At 48.6% G+C, this 20,928-nt stretch overlaps 2 protein-coding genes across 9 annotated transcripts in view; one reads left to right on the forward strand and one right to left on the reverse strand.

The window, feature by feature from the left end:
* LOC140898275 (butyrophilin-like protein 2) overlaps positions 1-20,928 on the reverse strand; it is a 1,102,357-nt gene that overhangs the window by 306,895 nt on the left and 774,534 nt on the right. The window lies entirely within an intron of this gene.
* LOC140897665 (E3 ubiquitin-protein ligase TRIM39-like) lies at positions 6,702-19,445 on the forward strand. Of its 4 annotated transcripts, XR_012154779.1 has the most exons (10): positions 6,702-7,030; positions 7,271-7,366; positions 8,221-8,451; positions 8,761-8,783; positions 10,902-11,017; positions 14,622-14,681; positions 15,188-15,285; positions 15,549-15,735; positions 16,483-16,659; positions 17,116-17,181. XR_012154779.1 is itself a non-coding variant. In XM_073310566.1 (8 exons), exons 3-8 carry the CDS (start codon positions 8,368-8,370, stop codon positions 18,845-18,847), a joined length of 699 nt encoding a protein of 232 aa, XP_073166667.1. In that variant the 5' UTR covers positions 6,702-7,030; positions 7,271-7,366; positions 8,221-8,367; the 3' UTR covers positions 18,848-19,445. The 4 variants fall into 4 exon arrangements, 1 of the variants encoding a protein (XP_073166667.1); XR_012154778.1 differs by having other exon boundaries at positions 16,483-17,157; XR_012154780.1 differs by lacking the exons at positions 15,549-15,735; positions 16,483-16,659 and having other exon boundaries at positions 17,116-17,182.

Here is a 20,928-nt window from a genome sequence, read left to right on the forward strand (position 1 = left end):
GCAAGTACAAAGAAGCTATTATAGGCTTCCTAATAGAAGCCTCCCCACCCCACCCAAAGCCCCCAAACAAGCAGTTACATAACAAAGAAGCCAAAGGGAGCCCTTTGGCTCCCAGCAAATGAGATCAGCATCGACCTGACTGTCCCTGGGGGCTGCAGTGATCGCTGGGGTCACCCAGTCCAGCAGCAGGAAGTGAATCGCTCTCGCTGCAGTGACTCTGGGGCGCTGTGGGGGGGCCACGCTCCTTGCAAGATCCCCGAGCCCCGGCGGCTGCTGCTGGGGACCCCGGGGCCCTGGCTGCAGCTGGGAGAGGGGAATTTCCAGCAGTAAGATTCCCGCTGCTCCCAGGAGCCTCTCCCGGTGCAGAGACCCCAGCCTGGCCAGGACCCCCCCATCCCGGGCTCCAGCCCCTGCTCCTGGGGAGGGCACCGCTTGGAGGGAAGGTAAGAGAGACCTGCCCATCCCCACAGGGAGAGGTGCCCCCCCGGTGCCATCCTGGCTGCAGGGGGAGGGTTTGGCCCCAGGCTGCTCCCAGCGGAGCTGGCTGCGATTCCCTGCCCTGGGCCCAGGGAAGCTGCCGCCAACTCCCTTTGGCTCCGATGCTGATCTCATTTGCCCATCTGGTCTCACATTGGAACCGGAGAACTAGTTCAAACCGGGATTTCGTACTGGAACTGGAGCTGAACCTGAAGCATAATTTTGTTTTACTGATTGAACCTGCACTGAACTGAAAGAAAAAAGTGTGTGTGTGTGTCCAGTTAAAATTAAGATTTCGCATTTTTTAAGCTCATCATTTAAAAAAAATTACGGTCATCTTATTTTCATTTTGAGAGATGAAAACAAAATACACAATGGGCTGGTGATTTTCCCACAATGGGAGCAATCAACTGTTTCAGAGTAACAGCCGTGTTAGTCTGTATTCGCAAAAAGAAAAAGAGTACTTGTGGCACCTTAGAGACTAACCAATTTCTTTGAGCATGAGCTTTCGTGAGCTACAGCTCACTTCATCGGATGCATACCGTGGAAACTGCAGCAGACTTTATATACACACAGAGAATATGAAACAACACCTCCTCCCACCCCACTGTCCTGCTGGTAATAGCTTATCTAAAGTGATCATCAAGTTGGGCCATTTCCAGCACAAATCCAGGTTCTCTCACCCCCTCACCCCCCCTCCCAAAAACCACACACACAAACTCACTATCCTGCTGGTAATAGCTCATCCAAAGTGACCACTCTCCCTACAATGTGCATGATAATCAAGGTGGGCCATTTCCAGCACAAATTCAGGTTTTCTCACCCCCCCACCCCCATACACACACAAACTCACTCTCCTGCTGGTAATAGCTCATCCAAAGTGACCACTCTCCCTACAATGTGCATAGTAATCAAGGTGGGCCATGTCTAGCACAAATCCAGGCTGTCTCACCCCCCCCACACATTTTTTTTTCCCCAGGGGCACACACACACACACAAACTCACTCTCCTGCTGGCAATAGCTCATCCAAACTGAACCTGAACAGTAACAGATCTGTGGGCGGGCAGGGGGAAAGACAAGAAGGGGTGGCAAGCATGGAGTTGGGCAAAATTTTGTTTCACCAAAATGTGGGTGCAGATAGGCTTGAGTCAGAAGTCAGAAATATTTATGTCTTAGCATCAATGTCAGACATATTTGAATTTGAAAGATGAATTGGAACTTCTTATGAAGCTTGTGAAATCTCCAAAAGGGAAGCAACATCTGGACCAAGGAAAGCCCCAAAAGGCTGGGGCTAATTCTTTATTCGTTTGCAGATGAGCCACTTATCACTTCCCCCCTGCTTGTTTGACCATTTCTAGGGGAAAAGATTCCCCCCTGCCCCTCTCCTACCCCATGGGCTGGGGGAGCTGCTATTTTATCTCTCACCATCCCCCTCCCTTCTCCTACCCTCTGGCTCTCCCTTCTCCAGCCAGTCTCAGCTTGCTCTCATATTCTCCCTCGAGCCTCCCCACAGCCCCTCTCCACACATCCCACCCTTTCCTTCTCTTTATCCCGCCACTGAGAGTTTCCCTCTATTCCAGCTCTGTTCCCCTGAGCCCCAGAATTCTCCCCCGCCCCCTGATTTCTGAGTATTCCCTCAGCATCTCTTCAGCAGCCCCACATCTCCATGGCCCCATCCTGCCTGTGCTTCCCTGTTCACCACCCTCCTGCCCCCTCACACATCGCTGTTAACCCCTCAGTGCCCTCTGGCTCTCAGAGCCCCCTGCCCCTCTTCACCCCCCTTCCGGCCAGCCCCACTCCCCTTCCCCTAGGATCCACCCCCTTCCCCTGCCGAAGCCCCCCTCTCCATGTCTGCCAGCCCCCCCAACCCAGAGCACAGGGAGGGCAGGCGGCATGTGCTCCCCCACCCCGCAGCACAGGGTGGGCAGGTGGTGCGTGCCCCCCCCAGGTCCCCAGCACAGGGTGGGTGGCATGCAACCACCACCACCACCACCCCCGGCCACCCCACACACAGGACAGGCCACCTCAGCACCTCCGTTCCCCTCCCTCCCCCAAGCAGCAGGCGGCATGGCCTCAGTGCCTGACGCCCCCCAGCACTGGGCAGCCACAGCTACGCCAAGTCCTGACCGCCCTAGCCCCATCCCCAGCATGCTGCTTCCCTGAAGAGGAGTAGCCTGCCTGGGCTGGGGCCAAGAAGGAAGGGCAAGCAGGGCTTTGAGGAGGAGCATGGGCAGGGCCACACAAGGCTATTTGGGTAGGCACAGCCTTCCCCAGCCTATGCAATGCAACACCCATGCGGGTGTTGTCAAGGTTCCTTCCCCACTCTGAACTCTAGGGTACAGTTGTGGGGACCTGCATGAAAGGCCCCCTAAGCTTATTCTTACCAGCTTAGGTTAAAAACTTCCCCAAGGTACAAACTTTGCCTTGTCCTTGAACACTATGCTGCCACCACCAAGCATGTTAAACAAAGAACAGAGAAAGAGCCCACTTGCAGATGTCTTCCCCCCCAGATATCCTCCCAGGCCCTAGACCCCCTTTCCTGGGGAAGGCTTGATAAAAGTCCTCACCAATTTGTACAGGTGAACACAGACCCAAACCCTTGGATCTTAAGAACAATGAAAAAGCAATCGGGTTCTTAAAAGAAGAATTTTTTAATTAAAGAAAAGGTAAAAGAATCACCTCTGTAAAATCAGAATGGTAAATACCTTACAGGTAATCAGATTCAAAACATAGAGAATCCCTCTGGGCAAAACCTTAAGTTACAAAAAGACACAAAAACAGGAATATACATTCCATTCAGCACAGCCTATTTTACCGGCCATTGAACAAAAGGAAATCTAATCCATTTCTAGCTAGATTACTTACTAACTTTTTACAGGAGTTCTGAGCTGCATTCCTGATCTGTTCCCCCCAAAAGCATCACACAGACAGACAGACAGACCCTTTGTCCCCCCCCCCCCCAGCTTTGAAAGTATCTTGTCTCCTCATTGGTCATGTGCTAGCAAGGTTATCTTAGCTTCTTAACCCTTTACAGGTGAAAGGGATTTGTCTCTGGCCAGGAGGGATTTTATAGTTCTGTATACAGAAGGATGGGTACCCTTGCCTTTATATTTATGACAGGTGTGATCTGACCTCATTGGTTTTATTGAGATCGTTACCATTTAAAACACTATTTCAGTTTATCAATTCATTCTGGCTATAAAATAGCAGCAGCGTGTTCTCATCGCTTTTCCTTACGCTTCTTTAAGGAAATCGGTTTTTGTACCAAACTGATAAACACACTCTCCTCTTGCAGCATGTGCAGAGGTAGATAGAAGCTGGAAAGTGGCAGCAATTTCTACTCCTGTCATGTGGGGAGATTCGAGTCCTCTCTTAAAGAAACGGCCACAGTCCCACTGAGTTGGAAGTGTCTGTACCAGCAGTCTCCAGCTTTCAGGGTCCCAAGTTATCTGACTCCAGCAAAGATTTTGAAGTGCCCCTTCTTCCTGCTCTTCTTGTGGGCTATAATAAATTGAGTGATGAAAACACTAACCACCCAGCCAACAAACCTTTGTTAACAGAGTTAAGGTTTCCCAGTGACAGCTCAGGCCCTGCCACAATCTCAAGTTCATCAAAACGCTTTCTACTGAAAACCAGGAAATAGAGAGTTAAGGTCCATGCCAGTGCAACCTTCACCCTGCCCGCTGGAGTTGGGAATAGTCACTGAGAATTATCTGCATGCACCCCAGCTGCATTCAATGTGTTAGGTGTAGCTGTACTGAATGGTGAAGAAATCAGTTGGAGTAACTTAAGTGAGCTGTGTCAGGGATCCTTCCCCACTCTGAACTCTAGGGTACAGATGTGGGGACCCACACGAAAGACCCCCTAAGCTTATTTCTACCAGCTTAGGTTAAAACCTGGTACGCTGCCACCTCCCAGCGATTTAACAAAGAATCAGGGAAGAGACCACTTGGAGACGTCTTCCCCCAAAATATCCCCCCAAGCCCTACACACACCCTTTCCTGGGGAGGCTTGAGAATAACATCCTAACCAATTGGTTACAAAATGATCAAAGACCCAAACCCCTGGGTCTTGGAACAATGGAAACATCAGTCAGGTTCTTAAAAGAAGGATTTTATTAAAAAAAAAAAGAAAGGTAAAAATCATCTCTGTAAAATCAGGATGGAAAGTACTTTACAGGGTATTCAGATTCAAAACACAGAGGATCCCCCTCTGGGCAAAACCTTAAAGTTACGGAAAACAGGAATAAACCTCCCTCTTAACGCAGGGAAAATTCACATAAAACAAAAGATAAACTAATCCGCCTTGCATGGCTTATCTATACTGGTTGCAATATTGGAGACTTGGATTAGGATGGGTTGGAGAAGATGGATTTCTGTCTGGCCTCTCTCAGTCCCAAGAGAGAACAACACATAAACTAAAAGCGCAAACAAAAGCCTTCCCCCAAGATTTGAAAGTATCTTGTCCCCTTATTGGTCCTTTGGGTCAGGTGCCAGCCAGGTTAGCTGAGCTTCTTAACCCTTTACAGGTAACAGGATGTTGCCTCTGGCCAGGAGGGATTTTACAGTATTGGAAACAGGAAGGTGGTTACCCTTCCCTTTATATTTATGACAAGCTGTGATTGTGATATGCGGAGAGCTGGGGATTAGTTTGAGGAGCGTCTCAGAGCTGTGACTGTGATGTGAGATCTGGGTTTGAAGCCCCCATGTCTGTTATCAAAGGACAGAGCTGCACATGTACCTTGAGGGATCCAGTATGCATCATTCCAGCACTGAGTTAGGGAGGTTCAGTCAGCAGCAGGACCCAGGGGATCTTCTTGCCATGGGGCTTGTCAGCAGGGTGGTGGGAGAGGAGAGCTGTCTGTGTGTTGAATGAGAAGTGAAAGTACAGTGTTGAATGCAATCTTGTGAGAAAGGGTTGTAAAAGGGCAGGAAGGATTATAAAATTCGACACACATGGGAACAGACTCAGTGTTTGAGCATAGAACAGACGTAGGTAGCTCCTGGCCAGTAAAGCTCACCAAAATCAAGTTGTACTTTAGCAAGAAGAAAGTGTTTGAGTCTGTGTTACAGTTGTCATGTGCCCTATTCCCTGAGTGCTCTGCACCATCTGCAAAGGCAGAGTGCCAGCGTGCAGGATGGGGGTTCTGGGTCATCCTGCAAAGAGGGCAGAGCTGAGGCTGTGTTGCCATTTACATTAACTCTTTATTTCCTGGTTTTCAGAAATTTTAGTTTTGATGAACTTGAACTTTTGATGTCAATGAGCAACCCGAACTCTCCTTTAACAAAGTTGTGGGGTTCTTTGTTTGCCTGGGGGTTTTGCTTGTTTGTTTGTTTTGCTATTTAATTTCCTAGTATTTTAAATGGAAAGAGACTTGTTGTAAGAGTTAATGATCACTTAGACATTTGTAGTTCTCATCTACATTTTACAGCTGATACAATACTGTGACAAGAAAATAACAGAAAGACCTACGGAGAATTTGGGGTTGACAGCCCACCCGTGCCAAGCCCCCCCCCAACTTCCTCTGCCACTTACCCCCATATCACCACTGACATTTCTTCAGACGAAACAATAAATAATTATAATTATAAAGAAACTTTGGTGGAGGTGAATGTTACCCACAGGTTTACATTTCAGTCTGAGATTTGTGTCCAGGGTGGATAGAATCTATGAATTTCATGAAATATTGTGTTTTTATTTCATTTTGTTGTCATTCTGTTTTGTGTTTTGGAACAAGCTGTATCTCAGGAATATCTTGATCCAATGACCCTAAATTTGAATCACTAACCCTACTCTGCTCTCCCATCTGGGTGAAATTAGTGAGTGAAATTTTAATCATGTGTAATGTATATAAAGAAACAAATACTAGCTAAAAGGCAGATAAGGTTACTCATGTGCAGTTTCCCACCACAGCCCCAATCTTTAAAAGCAAGGTGTGATAGAGCTTTCAATGGCCAGATGAACTAGTGGCTAGTTTGTTGCTCAAAGGGGATTTAGGGGGATCTGGGTCACACACCCCCTCCATCAGGTCCCAGCCCAGGGCCCTGTGTGGTTCAACCCCTAAATAGGGGAGATGAGTCTCTCTCTCCCTGTCGGGGGGACACGGGGGGCCTTCAAAACCAGTTTCCTCAGGCTGCTTCCTTCTAAAGTCTCTTTAGTTTGGGGCACAGCCCCACTAGTCCAGTTGCCCCACAGTTGGGGCTTATCTGCAGGCTCCCCTTGGCTTACTTGCCTCCAGTGGCTGCGTTGGCTGGCAAGTCGCTACTCCGTCCCTTCAGGCAGGCAAACAGGGAGCTCCTGCCCCCTCACCAGTCATCCCCTGGCTGAGCTGGCTCCCTTCTTTTCTCCTCCCTCCAGGCCTGGCATTGGCTGCAGGTATAACGGGGCAGGGCTAGCTGAACCCAAAGGTTTTCTTTGATCCCTGCTGTGACAGTCGGCACTTTCTCTTCTCCTTCATAGAAGGAAATATAGATTTAAAGAGAATACCTACCCCATTCCTGGCTACACACTTCTAAAATCATTCACTGGCAATAGGACACTGCCCCATCCCAGGTAAGTACCTTTGACAGAAGAGTTCTACACACGACACTGAGTGCGTTCATCTCACTCACAATGTAAAGCAATGTAAAGCTGTCTCTGTTAATGAGGTTTCATTTCCTTGGTGTTCCTGATGTCATAAACCTGGTAGGGTTAACAGTCACCTACAGAGCCTTCGGTTTGATATGGAAACCCCCCACCCCACCCCAAGCACTCTCAAAATGAAACCTCCCAAAATCATTTCTGTTTCTTCAGGAAAAGATTCAGGCCCATTTGGAGATTCTGAAGGAAGAGAGAGAAAAGCTTCTGAGATTTAAAGTGACTGGAGAGGTTTAAAGCCTGGAGTATCTGGTAGGTGCCCATTGTTATTAACTTGCAGGGACTTGCAGTGGGCCATCAGTTAGGAAGCTGGTCTCGGGACCCCCCACCCATGGCTTCTCCCAGCAGCCTGGGCTCCCTGGGCCTCTTTTACCCTGGCCGGGCTCCAGCTTCCAGCCTGGCCGGGAGGCTGGACCTTGGGGAGAAGAGGAGCGGTAGATGGCTGGGTCTGTGGTGAAAAGTGGATGGGCCAGGCCCCTTGGCTTCCCTTTGCGGGTGCACCTGGTAGGACATCTGTTTGTAGGCAGCTTCCTCCATGGACTTGGGGAATGTGGGCTTTGTGTTTCTTCATGGGCATGGATGTCTGTGTTAGAGTCCTATGTCTTCGCACACATACACGCACCGGCCCTGAGAAATCCTCTCTCAGGAGCAGGACCACATCATATTCTGTAGAATCTAAGCTTCCATTCCAATTAATGAGTTAATTTCTAGCCCTTGTGTCTTTCACAAAACTCCTCCAAAGGTGAGCAGACTATGTCTCGTGCAGTGCTATCTGCCTGAGTCTGCAGACATTTCTTGCATTGTTAATTATTTCTCTCCCCTCGCATCTCTGTTAATGTAGTGCTCAGTCCTGCTGGCTGCTGCTCTGGGTCTGGCTTAACACAGTGTGCTGACTATGTCAGACATAGAAACATACCATGAAAAAATGTTAGGGACAAATGGGAAAGTGGTAGAAAATCCTCTCCCTAGTAACGACAGGGTATAATCATGTGTTAGACATCACAGAATTTTCAAAGAAATTCTCCCTCCTGCAGAATCAGCACTCCATGAACAGACCCTAGACTCTCTCTCTAACCCTTACCTTTCCTTTCTTTTAAAAAAAATAGATACAGACACAAAACAAGAGGCAGAAGGTTGTATCTGAATTTCAGCAACTGCGGCAGTTTCTAGAAGAAGAAGAGCACCTCCTGCTGGCCCAGCTGGAAAATCTGGAAAAGGTGATTGTGAAGATACAGAATGACAATGTCATTAAAATGTCTGAGGAGATTTCCCGTCTCAGCAACTTGATCAGTGATCTGGAGGGGAAGTGTCAGAAGCCAGCAAGTGAATTCCTGCGGGTGAGACTGAGTTATAAACATCCCTGATCCAAACACAGGGATAGGACAGCTCCTGAATCATGGGCACTGGAGACCAGCAGTCAGAGGTCACAGTGTAATTCAGTGTGTGCATTCCTGAAATGTGAATTATTGTTTCTCTTTGAAGAATTACAGACTCATTTATATTAGAGATGACATTAACTCAGCAAATCCATGGCCCTAGGGCCAAGGCAGGGCCTCTTTTACCCATATCTGCAAAATCCCTTCTCTGGGATCCCCAGTGGGCGGCATTTGGGACTAAAATTGTTTTTCTGTCTCTTTCCTCTCTAGGATGTCAGAAGCACCTTGAGCAGGTATGTGGCTCTATTTCACTTCCCCTCATTCTTCACGATGCTGTGAAAGGGCTTGGAGAGTGTATCGACTCTACATTTCATAAAAATATAAGAATGGCCATACTAGGTCAGACCAGTATCCTGTCTTCCAACAGCAGCCAATGCCAGGTGCCCCAGAGGGAATGAACAGAACAGGTTATCGTCAAGTGATCCATCCCCTGTCACCATTCCCAGCATCTGCCAAACACAGGCTAGGAACACCAAGCTGGTTTATAGCCACTGATGGACGTATGCTCCATGAACTTATCTAGTTCTTTTTTTAACCCTGTTTGTGTCTTGGCCTTCACAACATCCTCTGGCAAAGAGTTCCACAGGTTGACTGTGCGTTGTGTGAAGAAATACTTCCTTTTGTTTGTTTTAAAACTGCTGTCTATTAATTTCATTTGGTGACCCCCTAGTTCTTGCATTATGAGAAGGAGTAAATAACACTTTCTTATTTACTCTCTCCACACCAGTCATGATTTTAAAGACCTCTATCATAGCCCCCCTCTTAGCCGTCTGTTTTCTAAGATGAAATGTCCCAGTCTTATTAATCTCTCCTCATATGGAAGCTGTTCCATAACCAGTATCATTTTTGTAGTGCTTTTCTGAACCTTTTTTGAGATGGGGTGACCAGGTGTGCATGCAATTTTCAAGATTTTGCATGGATTTATATAGACGCAATGTGATATTTTCTGTTGTATTATCTATCTCTTTCTTAATGATTCCCAACATAGTTAGCTTTTTTGACTATCACTGCACATCGAGGGGATATTTTCAGAGAACTATCCACAATGACTTCAGGATCTCTTTTTTGAGTGATAGCAGCTAATTTAGACCCCCTCATTTTATAACTATAGATGGGATTATGTTTTCCAATATGTATTACTCTGCATTTATCAGTAGTGAATTTCATCTGCCAAATTTTTTACCCAGTCACCCAGTTTTGTGAGATCCCTTTGTAACTCTTCACAGTCTGCTTTGTACTTAACTATCTTGAGTAGTTTTGCATTATCTGCAAATTTTGCCACCTCACTGTTTACCCCAGATCATTTATGTATATGTTGAATAGGACTGATCCCAGTACAGACCCCTGGGGAACACCACTATTTATCTCTCTCCATTCTAAAAACTGATAATTTGTTCCTACCCTTTGTTTCCTATCTTTTAATCAGTTACTAATCCATGAGAGGACCTTCCGTCTTATCCCATGACAGCTTACTTTGCTTAAGAGCCTGTGGTGAGGGATCTTATCAAAGGCTTTCTGAAAATCTAAGTACACTATATCCACTGGATCCCCCTTATCCACATGTTTGTTGACCCCCTCAAAGAATTTTAGTAGATTGGTGGTGCATGATTTCCCTTTACAAAAACCATGTTGACTCTTCCCCAACAAATCATGTTCATCTATGTATCTGATAATGCTGTTCTTTACTATAGTTCCCCAGGGCACTGCAGCAAAATATATGGGGCAAGGTCACGTTCTGAATGTAATTCCCATTTATGCATTTAATCCTCACCCTTTAACACAGGACTCTTGAATTATCTATTCAGTGGGAAAGATTGGCCTACAGTATTTCCTAGAGATGTTACATCCCTGGGGAATTGGCTGCCTCAGAACCCCGAGGATCAATATGGGCCTTTCATCTCAAGGCACTGGTTACAATCATGCCCTGGACAGCAGGAATCAAGAGTCTTTACCACCTCAGGACTGTTTGGAGACCTGTGTGGAAGGAACTGGTGGGGGCGGGGGCCCCTGAGGTTTCAATCTAGTTCCTGAAAGAACAATCTGATAACACTGTGCGCATGAAATATGGGAACATACTAGTATTAGTGCATGGAGGCGAAGGAGTGAATTGGTCATGAAAACATGATTCCCCTTTGATGTACAGATCTGCTCTGTCCAGGCCAGAGATGAAGAATATTAATGGGGCCTTTAGGGAAAGGTTGCACTGCCATGGCCAGTGCTGTGCCTGCTCTGAGACTGGGAGAAGTGGAGGAATTCTAACTCCAGGCCCATAAGAGCAGCAACTTCCACTAGCAAGGAATTATAATGAGTCACTAAAAGAAACATAATATCATGAAATTCTTCCTCTCCAGGTGCGAGAAGGGGAAGTTCCTCCAGCCAGTGGAGATTTCTCCTGAGCTGGAAAAGAGACTCAGTGATTTCTCCCAGCGAAATATTGCTCTAATGGAGATTCTGTGGAAGTTCAAAGGTACTGAGAAGGGATCTAGGAAAGGAAACCAGGGTGTGTCTCTGGGACTATGGGTGGAGATGGGCTCTGGGCAACTGGTTCAATTAGATTATGTACCTATTTAATAACAAGTAGAAAGCAGACAAACTGAGCAGATGAAGTAAGGGCCCAGGTGCCAGGATCTTTCACATTGTTTCACTCTGTGAACTTTGGTACAATCATTAAGGTAAAAATGTACAAAATTTGGGGTACCTCAGTTTCTCTCTTCCAACTACAGAACTACGGGGCATGTGCTCCAGAGCTTTTTAGCAGCCCCACATGCAGCTGGAGTCCGTAGGATCTGCAGGTGCCCATTACCAAGGAACTCCGGGCCCCAGGTGCCTAAGGCCTTGTCTATCTACACTACAGAGTTTTGTCGATTCCAGTTACGCCAACAAACAGCCACTACTATAATTAAACCACTGTTGCATGTCCACACTGTGCTCCTTGTGTCGGCAAAGCACATCCACAATAGTAGCTTTGCATTGACACAGACAGCTCTGGGTAGCTATCCCACTGTGCCACTGGTCAGAAGGTGCTTTGTGAAGGGTTTGCAATGCCTCATGCAGGCAGGTAGAGAGTCACATGATGAAGGTTTCTCAATCTCATTGTTCCATGGGCATCCTACTGTATGGCCAGCTATTTTTCAACTGCCCTGGCAACCTGCACCCCAGCCATCACTGTCAGAAAGCATGGATACTACGCTGCTGTTCAGGATTGTGCTGTGCTGTGTATTGTGCTTGTATTGAACACAAGGCTATAGGGGGAACCCAATGGGGGGCTATTTGGCTGGAGGATGCCTTGAAGGAGCATTTTAACACTGAGCCACAGTAACATGTGTTGCTGTAGTGTGCTGAACCTGGCATTGTTTCTTTGCACTGTGCTATGAACCTTGTAATGATTTCTGTGTGTGCCTGAAAAGTTACACATCTTAGATCCCTTTTTAGAGTAACGCTTGATAATATGACCAAACTGACACTGCTGAACAGTAATTAGGGTTACCATACGTCCGTATTTTCCCAGACATGTCCAGCTTTTTGGTTCTTAAATCACCATCTGGGAGGAATTTTTAAATATCTAAAAACGTCTGGGATTTTGCCACATCGGTCGGGACGCCCTTTGTCCCGATATTGGGGACCGATCACCTCACCACACACACCAAAGTCCCGGGGCTGGTGGCGCTTCCTGGGGCAGCTCCCGGCACCTGCCCCTGGCAGGAGCCTGCAGTGTGGGCGGCCCCTAGGCACAGAGGCAGAGGTGGTCTCCGCGTGCTGCCTCCTGCCCAATCAGAGCTGCGGGGGCAGGGCCTGCAGGTGCCGGCAGCGGGCAGCGAGCCCTCCGCCCCCGCCCTGACCCGACCTGACCTGAACCTAGGAGCCAGAGGGACCTTCCGGATGCTTCCTGGGAGCCGCCCCAGGTAAGCACCGCTGGGACTCCCCACCTCGCCCCCCGGAAGGTGCCTCTGGCTCTTAGGGTCGGGTCGAGTCAGGGGTGGGGGGGGAGGGCTCTCTGCGTGCTGCCGGCACCTGTAAGCCCCACTCCATGGCTACGGCAGCTCCCATTGGTGCTTTTCTTTGGTGCTGGCCAATGGGAGCCACGGAGCTCACGCTTGTGGCGGGCGCAGCCCGTGGAGACCCCTTGGCTGCCCCTGATCCTAGGAGCCAGAGCGACCTGCGGCAGGAGGGGTGAGTAGGCGAGTGGGGCATGGTGGTGAAGAGGCGAGCGGCGAGGGAGCCAGTGGCTGGCTGGTGGGTGGGTGAGGAGGCAAGTGGCAGGCGGGGAGGGTGAAGAGGCGAGCGGCGAGCCAGCGGTGGGCAGTGAAGAGGCGAGCGGCGAGGGAGCCAGGAGCGGGCGGGGTCCAATGGGGCAGAGAGGGGGCAGAGTTGGGGACTTTGGGGAAGGGGTTGGAATGGGGGCGGGGAAGAGGTGGAGTTGGGGCGGGGGCAGGTGGGGCAAGCAAATACCCCCTTCCCCCCCCCCAGTGTAGTGTCCTCTTTTTTGAATATTCAAATATGGTAACCCTAACAGTAATACGAGAAGCCCACAGAAGTGTGTGTTTGTGTGGGGGAAGCATGTGTGACAGCATGTGGGGGGGTTGTGCATGAGAGAGAGAGAGAATGTGTTGGCGGAGCGTGTGAGAGACTGTGTGTGTGGGGAGTGTGTATGTGAGAAAGAGAGACAAATTGTGTATGGGGGACTTCCTGGGGCTTTGAAAGGGGAGGGACACATGTCTACATAGCTGGATGAATGGCAGCAGATTTCCAAACAGTGAGCAGAGCGGTTACGGTGGGCATCGTGAGATACCTTCCGGAGGCCAGTTACAGCAATGTAACAAACACAGTGTCTACACTGACACTTTGTTGATCTAACTTTGCTGCAAAAATCTCTGCCTCCCATTGAGGTGGTTATATGTTGTCAGTAAAGCAGGAGAGTTTTGTCACCAAGAGGTGCATTGTAGTGTGTACACCTCCACTGTTTTGTCAATGAAAGCTGCCTTTTGCCGACAAAACAGTGTAGACAAGGCCTAAAGGTCGGCACCCAAAACGTAAACCCTCAATTTAAGGCCACTTTTGAAATGTGGACCCAGCTCACCATTGTGCTCTGGCCCCGTGTGGCAGCTTGTGTGGGCCAAAGGGGCTGTAGGGAAGGTGTAAACCCAGGGGAATCCTCGCAGCACAGGAGCCTCTTGTGCCTCCAGCTCCTCCACAGCAGCTGCAGGCTCAAGGAGTGTTCCCGGGAAAGCAGGGAATAGAGTGGAGTTGTTGAGGGCTGGGCAGAGGAGGAAGGGGTGGAGCAGGAATAATGGGGTGTGGCCAGGGTAAAGCTGTGCCTTTGACACTGCCTCCGGGAGAAGTCATCTAGGGGCCACTGGACCAGAGGTGCAACTCAGGCTGGACCTCCGGACTTCCGCAGCCTGTGCCAATGTCTGCCCTGACCCCAGCAGCTACTGAATAGGAGAACCACAAACTGCTTCCCCCATCCTTTTACCAGTGCAGGGGTGAATGAGGCCCATTGAGCCAATTCTCTCCCTGACTCAGTTTCCACATTTATGAAATAATTTTAAGATTATTTGTATTTCAGTCTATGCAGAATGAAAGCCCCGTTGTGCTGAGCTCTGTACATATACTGAGCTCTGTACATATACTGAGACCCAAAGAGCTCACAATTCAAGCTCCTCATCCTGAAAAGTCTCAGCATCCCACTGATGTGAAAGAGGCCAATGTTTGTAAAGTTACATTAATGCTAAAATCTTTGCAGGATCTGGCCTGGCTCATGACAAAATGTAAAAGGAGAATGAGAAATCAGCTGGGTTTGGAGGATGAGGGAACAGAAAATCTATCTTCCACATAGTGTCTCTTTGAGTGGTTCTGAGGCTTCATGGATATTGGTTCTGTTGATTTGAGACGCTTGAATGAAAGAGAAAATAGGATGATTCATATTAGCTTTGTTAAAAATCTGGGTGTGTCTCTGTCTCTCTTCAACTGTTTTTCTCTCATAATTAAAATACAATTATGTCAATTAAATGTGAGGATGTCACAAATATGACAGCATGAAATATCATCTGTCTTATCCTTTCCCCCTCCAGACATTCTGTCATCTGAACTGGAGACAATAAGAGGGAAATCCTTAGGATCACACAGACCAGGTGAGACTTCAGGTGGAGATTATCATTAAATAAAGAGGAAAATCCCATGAAAACATTTTCATGAACTTCTAGATAAATGTACAAACCAAACCAACACTGACCATGACACCCCCCCCTAAAAATAAAAATAGAAACAAAAACATGAAATACTAAAAGAAAAGGAGTACTTGTGGCACCTGTGGCTCACGAAAGCTTATGCTCAAATAAATTGGTTAGTCTCTAAGGTGCCACAAGTCCTCCTTTTCTTTTTGCAAATACAGACTAACACGGCTGCTACCCTGAAACATGAAATACTAAGAAATCCCAAGCCGAAATCACACAAACAATCCTGATACCATCTTTAGTGTTGAGTCCCTGCACCCACTGACGAACAGAAACACTCTCCCTGACCAACAAACACTCTGAGGCTAGGCCTACATAGCAATGTAAGCGTAAGGGATATGAGTCAGCTGACCTCTTGTCAGGGAATCCTGGGCTTGAGCATCAACACTGCATTTTAACTCTAGGTTAAGAATTTTCTGCACTGGGGGGAAACGCGACTGCCAATCCTGTTTCCTAACTGTGGTGGTGCTATTGATGGGACGCGGGTGCCCGTAAGGAGCACGTGAGTACATACGCCGCGTAATTAGCTCATTTGGTGGCTGTCTCCATTTGAGAGGGCATTATACTGAATTACTGTCTAGTCGGATAACTGGGTTCTCCAGCTCTAGGCTCGGTCACATTGGCAAAAACATGCCCCTGTGCCTGTCCTAAGGATAATGAGGACATCAGTCTCCAGGGTGTCAAACTATTACAGTGAAACTTTGTAATTCTTAATTTTTCAAATACGATGATCAATGATCAAGTTTTTGCTTGATCATTTTGCAGAGCAGGGACCATAGCAGCTGCCCTGCAGGGAGAAGAAGTGGCAGAGCTCTCGGCTCAGTATGGCTGAGGGAAGGATGACCAACCTCCTAACTTTGCTCCCTGCTCCAGGCAAGCTCCGTGCACCACCATGGAGGAGAAACTTCCACCACCACTGTGGGAGGAGCAGGAAGGGGGACCTCTCGGCCAGGTAGTAATGCTGTGTCTGGCATGCTGTGCTGGCTGCCTGTAGCACTGCTCCTCTGCCTCCAGGAACTATAGGATACACCCAGAAGACTTCCACACCCAAGTCAAGACACGGATGCATGCACATAGGAAACCAATAGGGCTTGGACCCTGGGTTCCAGTTTAACATGGGCTCTGACCCTCCAGACCTGCAGGGTCCTGGGACTCTGGATCAGAGCCCTAGATTAGCATATTTGCAGTGTGGATGCAATGAGGGTTTGTCTTGAGCCCAGGCTCAGACCCTGGCTTAAACTGCTGTGTAGATACACTCTCCCTCACCAATCATTAATGCTGACCCTGGCATTTCCATACATGTCCGTAAGCCCTTTAAATATTAAATTCAAAGGGTTGCCACATTTTTTTCTTTTCCCCTATGTGAGAGGCTCGCTCCGATTGCTCTTCACCAGCATCCCATCTTTCTCTTCAGCTGGGCTGGGCTGAGATCTCCCATTTGAGTTGCTCTCTTTCTCCTCTGTTAGAGATATGGTCCCTCTGTGATGTTGCCACATCCTCCCTGCTCTCTGGGCTGGAGAAGGGGCCACTCTCTGGCCTGAGTGGATCATCCCCAATACCCATCCCCTTCTCTTCTCCCAGGCCAGGGAGAGAAGGACAGGCTCAGTATAGAGCTTCCCCCAGGTTTATATCTATTACCTTCCTCCTCTAACTCCCCTCCCTGCAACTTCAGGTTCTCACCTTCCTCTCTAACCCTCAGAGGAGAAGCTCCAGCAGGAAAAGCAGGGAGATGCTATTTGCATGTACTGGGACATGGTGGATCTACGCCTTCCCAAAGCTAAAGGCCCGTCCCCTCAACTAAGGGGGAGAAACCATGAAGCCCAGGGAACAATGGAGTATTTGGGACAATGAAAGAGAAACCAGGACAAGGAGAGAGGTCAGAAGTTAAAAATGAGGGAGCCAGAAGGGGACACCAAGCAGAGAACCCCAGAGAGCATCTGTTGCTCCTCAAAGGTGTCTAAGGAGTCAGTGAACACTGCCCAGGGGAACTGTGCCTGGAGACATGATTTTAAAAGGGAATGGATATACATGCCACAGTCTCAGAGCACTTCTTCCTCCCTCCAGATTTGTCCTCCTGCAGTGATGTGTGGCCATCTTGGCCATCACCAGGAGGAGATTAATAAGGAGGTCTTGCCACTTTCTGAAGTCACAAATGGGGTGTGTATACATCAGGAGGTGCAGGGAATATTGCAGCCAGAACTTTAGTAAGAGGTTCAAAAAGAGCTGGAAAAGGGGCTGCAAGCTGACACACCACCTAATATCCCCAGTGGGCTGTGGAACAAAAGTGGAGTACAGGCTGGCCCACCACAGTTCCTCATTTTCTCTCCTGTAGGTCCCACCATTTGGAGTCAGGATGGAACACAAAGGCAAGGAAGTGGATGGTGTGGAGCACAAGCATGTACAGATGTTCTCGGGGACTGGTACAGAGGTGGACCAGCTGGATGTCCTTCAGCCAATACAGGTGGCGTGTCAAAGGTGGCTGGGGAGGCTTGTGGTGCAGAGGTGATGATGAGTTACAGAGGGCCAGCTGTGAGGGATGAGTGGGAAACACCTTCTCACAGGACCTGGTTGAGGAAAGCAAGAGAAGCAAGAGGCTAGGTTGTCCTCACCTTCTGGAACACAAAGGAGGGGACATGTAGGGTGGGCAGCCCCGTGCACTGGCTGTGCACTGTGGGCTCCATCCAGTCACTCTAGTTCTGAGTCTGGTTGTACCATCCAGGGCTATCCTCTGATGCACCAAGGGGGATTCAACCACCTGCACACTAAGGTGTGGAAGAGTAGGGAGATGCAGCTGGGAAGGAGGGGAAAAGCAGCCACCACAGAAAGTCTCAGCAGCCAGGGGGACGAACTGCCAGGGCATCTCTGCTTATTCTCAGGCATTCAGGAGAGAGAAGCAGCTCCCCAGGCTGGTGTTGTAAATCAGAGACGCTGTGCTCTAATCTCTGTGACCCTTTTCCCCTCCAGACTCTTTCCCTCCTGAGCTAGAGCAGGGAAGGGAGGATCTCTGGGATCACACATCCAGGGTGAGCTTTGGGGGAGTTTTTCCTTCCATTAACAGAAAATGTCCATGAAAGCAACTCTCCCACACAGCAATAACCAGAGACACTTGCACTGCCCATCCCTAAAGCCACCTTAATTGTGATCTGAGAATTTGTATTGACATTGACAAGCCTTTCCAATATTACCTTCAAGGTGGTCAGGAGAGAGAGCCTCCTGGTTGCCACACCCTTCCCCATTTCACCTGGGGGACAGACTGTTCCCCATGGCTCTTCTCCTTTGGGCAGGGCTGGACTCTGCCATTGCAGCTGCTTTGTGGGTTGGGGAGATGGTGTCTCTCTAGTGCTGCCACCTGCAGACCTCCCTTCTCTCTGGGCTGGGAAGGGGCTGCCCCACCCATTGCCACCTCCTGCTTCCTGCTCACTGGCCTTGAACTATTGGCTCTTCCCCTGTGCTGCGAATTCATCTCTGCTCCCAGGCCTGGCTGTGGAGGATGCATTTATGGGAGGAGACTCCCTCTGGGGTTCAAAGTTGGTACCTGCCTCCTCAGGACTCTCCTAATTACAAGCTTTTGCTACCTTCCTTGCCAAGTCTCTGTTGCTGGGAATGAACCAGCCCTAGCTGGGGAGCAGGGAGCTGCATGCTCTATATTCAAATGAGAAAGTACAGAAGTGGATCCCATTACACAGGTTGAGGAACTGCCAAGCAGGGATGTTAGGGAGTGTGAGAAATGGTCCCAGATTCCCCCAGGGCTGAACTCTGATTCTCTCTCTCCCGTAGTGAATGTGATTCTGGATCCAGACACGGCTCATCCCCGACTCATCCTGTCTGAGGATCAGAAAAGTGTGAAATGGGGAGACACCAGGCAACATCTGCCAAACAATCCAGAGAGATTTGACTCCTGGGCCTGTATGCTGGGCTCTGAGGGATTCACTTCAGGGATATATTGCTGGGATGTGGAGGTGGGGGACAGAGGATTCTGGGCTGTGGGAGTGGCAAAAGAGTCTGTGAGGAGGAAGGGAGAAGTCAGCTTTAACCCTGAAGTGGGGATCTGGGCTGTGCAGTAGTTGGGTCTGTTCCAGGCTCTCACCTCCCCTGCAACCATACTACCCCTGAGCCAGGTCCCCAGGAGGATCCAGGTTTGTCTGGACTGTGAATGGGGCCAAGTGACATTTTTCGATGCTGATAACAAGGCCCCAATCTTCACTTTCCCACCAGCCTCTGTCCCTGCGGAGAGAATCTACCCCTGGCTCTGGGTGGGGGCAGGATCCGAGCTCAGACTGTGTCCCTGAGACACAGGGGGTGGAATATTGCACTGAGGACCCTGAAATCAGCCTCTCTAGCCTTGGAAACTCCAGTCTTTATGACCCTGGAGGGTCCTTGGGGTCTCATGTCTGGACTGTGAAACCACAGAAAGAAGCAAGTAATCAAGATGGAGAAGCCAATCTCATTGCCCAGGGAGCTATTTAGACTGTTTGTCGCTATCTTCTATGGTCCAGGAGGACTCTGGGGAGCTTCAGTCAGACAGTGTCACTAATACATGGGGGGAATTAAAAAATGGGCTTCCCTAGCCCCAGTCATGCTAGTCTCTATGACCCTGGAGGACTCCCGTGTACCCAACCCTCTGGTTCCTTATTCCATCTCCTCCCCCTCCATCTCTGCAGCACTAGGAATTTTGGGAGGCGGGGGGGGGGGGGGGCGAGAGAGAAAGGGAGACCCATTGAAGCTGCAGGAGAAGCAGAGGGTCACTGTGGGGCAGGGAGGGATGTAGGGTTTTGGTGGGAGAAGTAATTGCTGGGCTGGGGGACAGGCAGATGTGGTGGCAGCAGAGATGGAGAATTAATTAATTGGGATTTGGAGTTTAGAGAGAAGCTGGAACCTCTACACCAGCAGGGAGCATTTTGTACAAAACTCTTTAATCAGATCTCATTGGGGCCCCCCAGTGACAGCTCCTGCAACAGGGGCCAAAGTCACATTCCTCTGTAGATATGGGATGTCTCTATTTGTCACACAGACATAGGGGATAGGAAGGGGAAAATTAAAAACCAAGAGACAGACCAGAAACCATTATAGAATCTTCTTTAAAAATCTCTTTTTGGGGGGGGGCAAGCGGTGTGTCAATCTCATGATTTTCTAAGAATTAAGAACATAAGAACGGCCAGACTGGGTCAGACCAAAGGTCCATCTAGCCCAGTATCCTGTCTTACGGCAGTGGCCAATGCCAGGTGCTTCAGAGGGAATGAACACTGGAAGAAGCAGGGACAGAGTGGGTTTAACCAGAGGGAGCAGAGGAAGCAAGAATAAAGGGAGAGTCCTAGAAAAAGGGTGAAAAACAGAAATGGATAGAGTGAAAGGAAAACATTCTTGAGAGGGGAAACACCCAGGGGGAGCAAATGGGGAAGGGGTAAAATTGGGGGACAGAATGGAGACTATGAGAGAAAAATAATCAGTTAACAGTGACTAGAGGAGAATGGAGAAGTCAGAAATAAACCAGGGTGGGTAACAAAAGCTAAAAAAGATTATGAGCAAAAATGGATAGAATGAAAGGAAAGAGAGAAGGAAAGAGAGAGTGTGAGAGAGGGAGAGATGACTTATAAAATGTTACTGAAAGTGAAGCTGTAACTCTTTAATTTCATACATTAATTCATGGACATTTGTGCCATTTTAGTTCCTCAAAAGAACTATGCTTCATTTTTTTGGACATTTTCCCATATGTTCTGGTTACTGAAGATCCTCTCAGCTGCTTTAAAGCCTGACATTTACTTAATGTAAATGAAGCCTACAAAAAGTTCTGTTGGCTTGTTTCCCTTTAATTTCCCAGCTGTGATTTTTGAAGGCCTTCATGAAGGGGCAGGACTAACTCAGAAATTTTAAAAGGCAGCTTCTAAGTACCAGAGGAGCTAGCAAATCAGGGAGTTTTGTGAGGGAGTTTAGAGATGGAAAACGAGAGCCAGATATACCTAACAAACATTCATAGAATCGTAGAAGATTAGGGTTGGAAGAGACCTCAGGAGGTCATCTAATCCAATCCCCTGCTTAAAGCAGGACCAACCCCAACTAAATCATCCCAGACAAGGCTTTGTCAAGCCAGGCCTTAAAAACCTCTAAGGATGGAGATTCCACCACATTCCTAGGTATCCCATTCCAG

The sequence above is a fragment of the Lepidochelys kempii genome, chromosome 14, assembly GCF_965140265.1.
Source record: "Lepidochelys kempii isolate rLepKem1 chromosome 14, rLepKem1.hap2, whole genome shotgun sequence".
Classification (NCBI taxonomy): Eukaryota; Metazoa; Chordata; order Testudines; family Cheloniidae; genus Lepidochelys; species Lepidochelys kempii.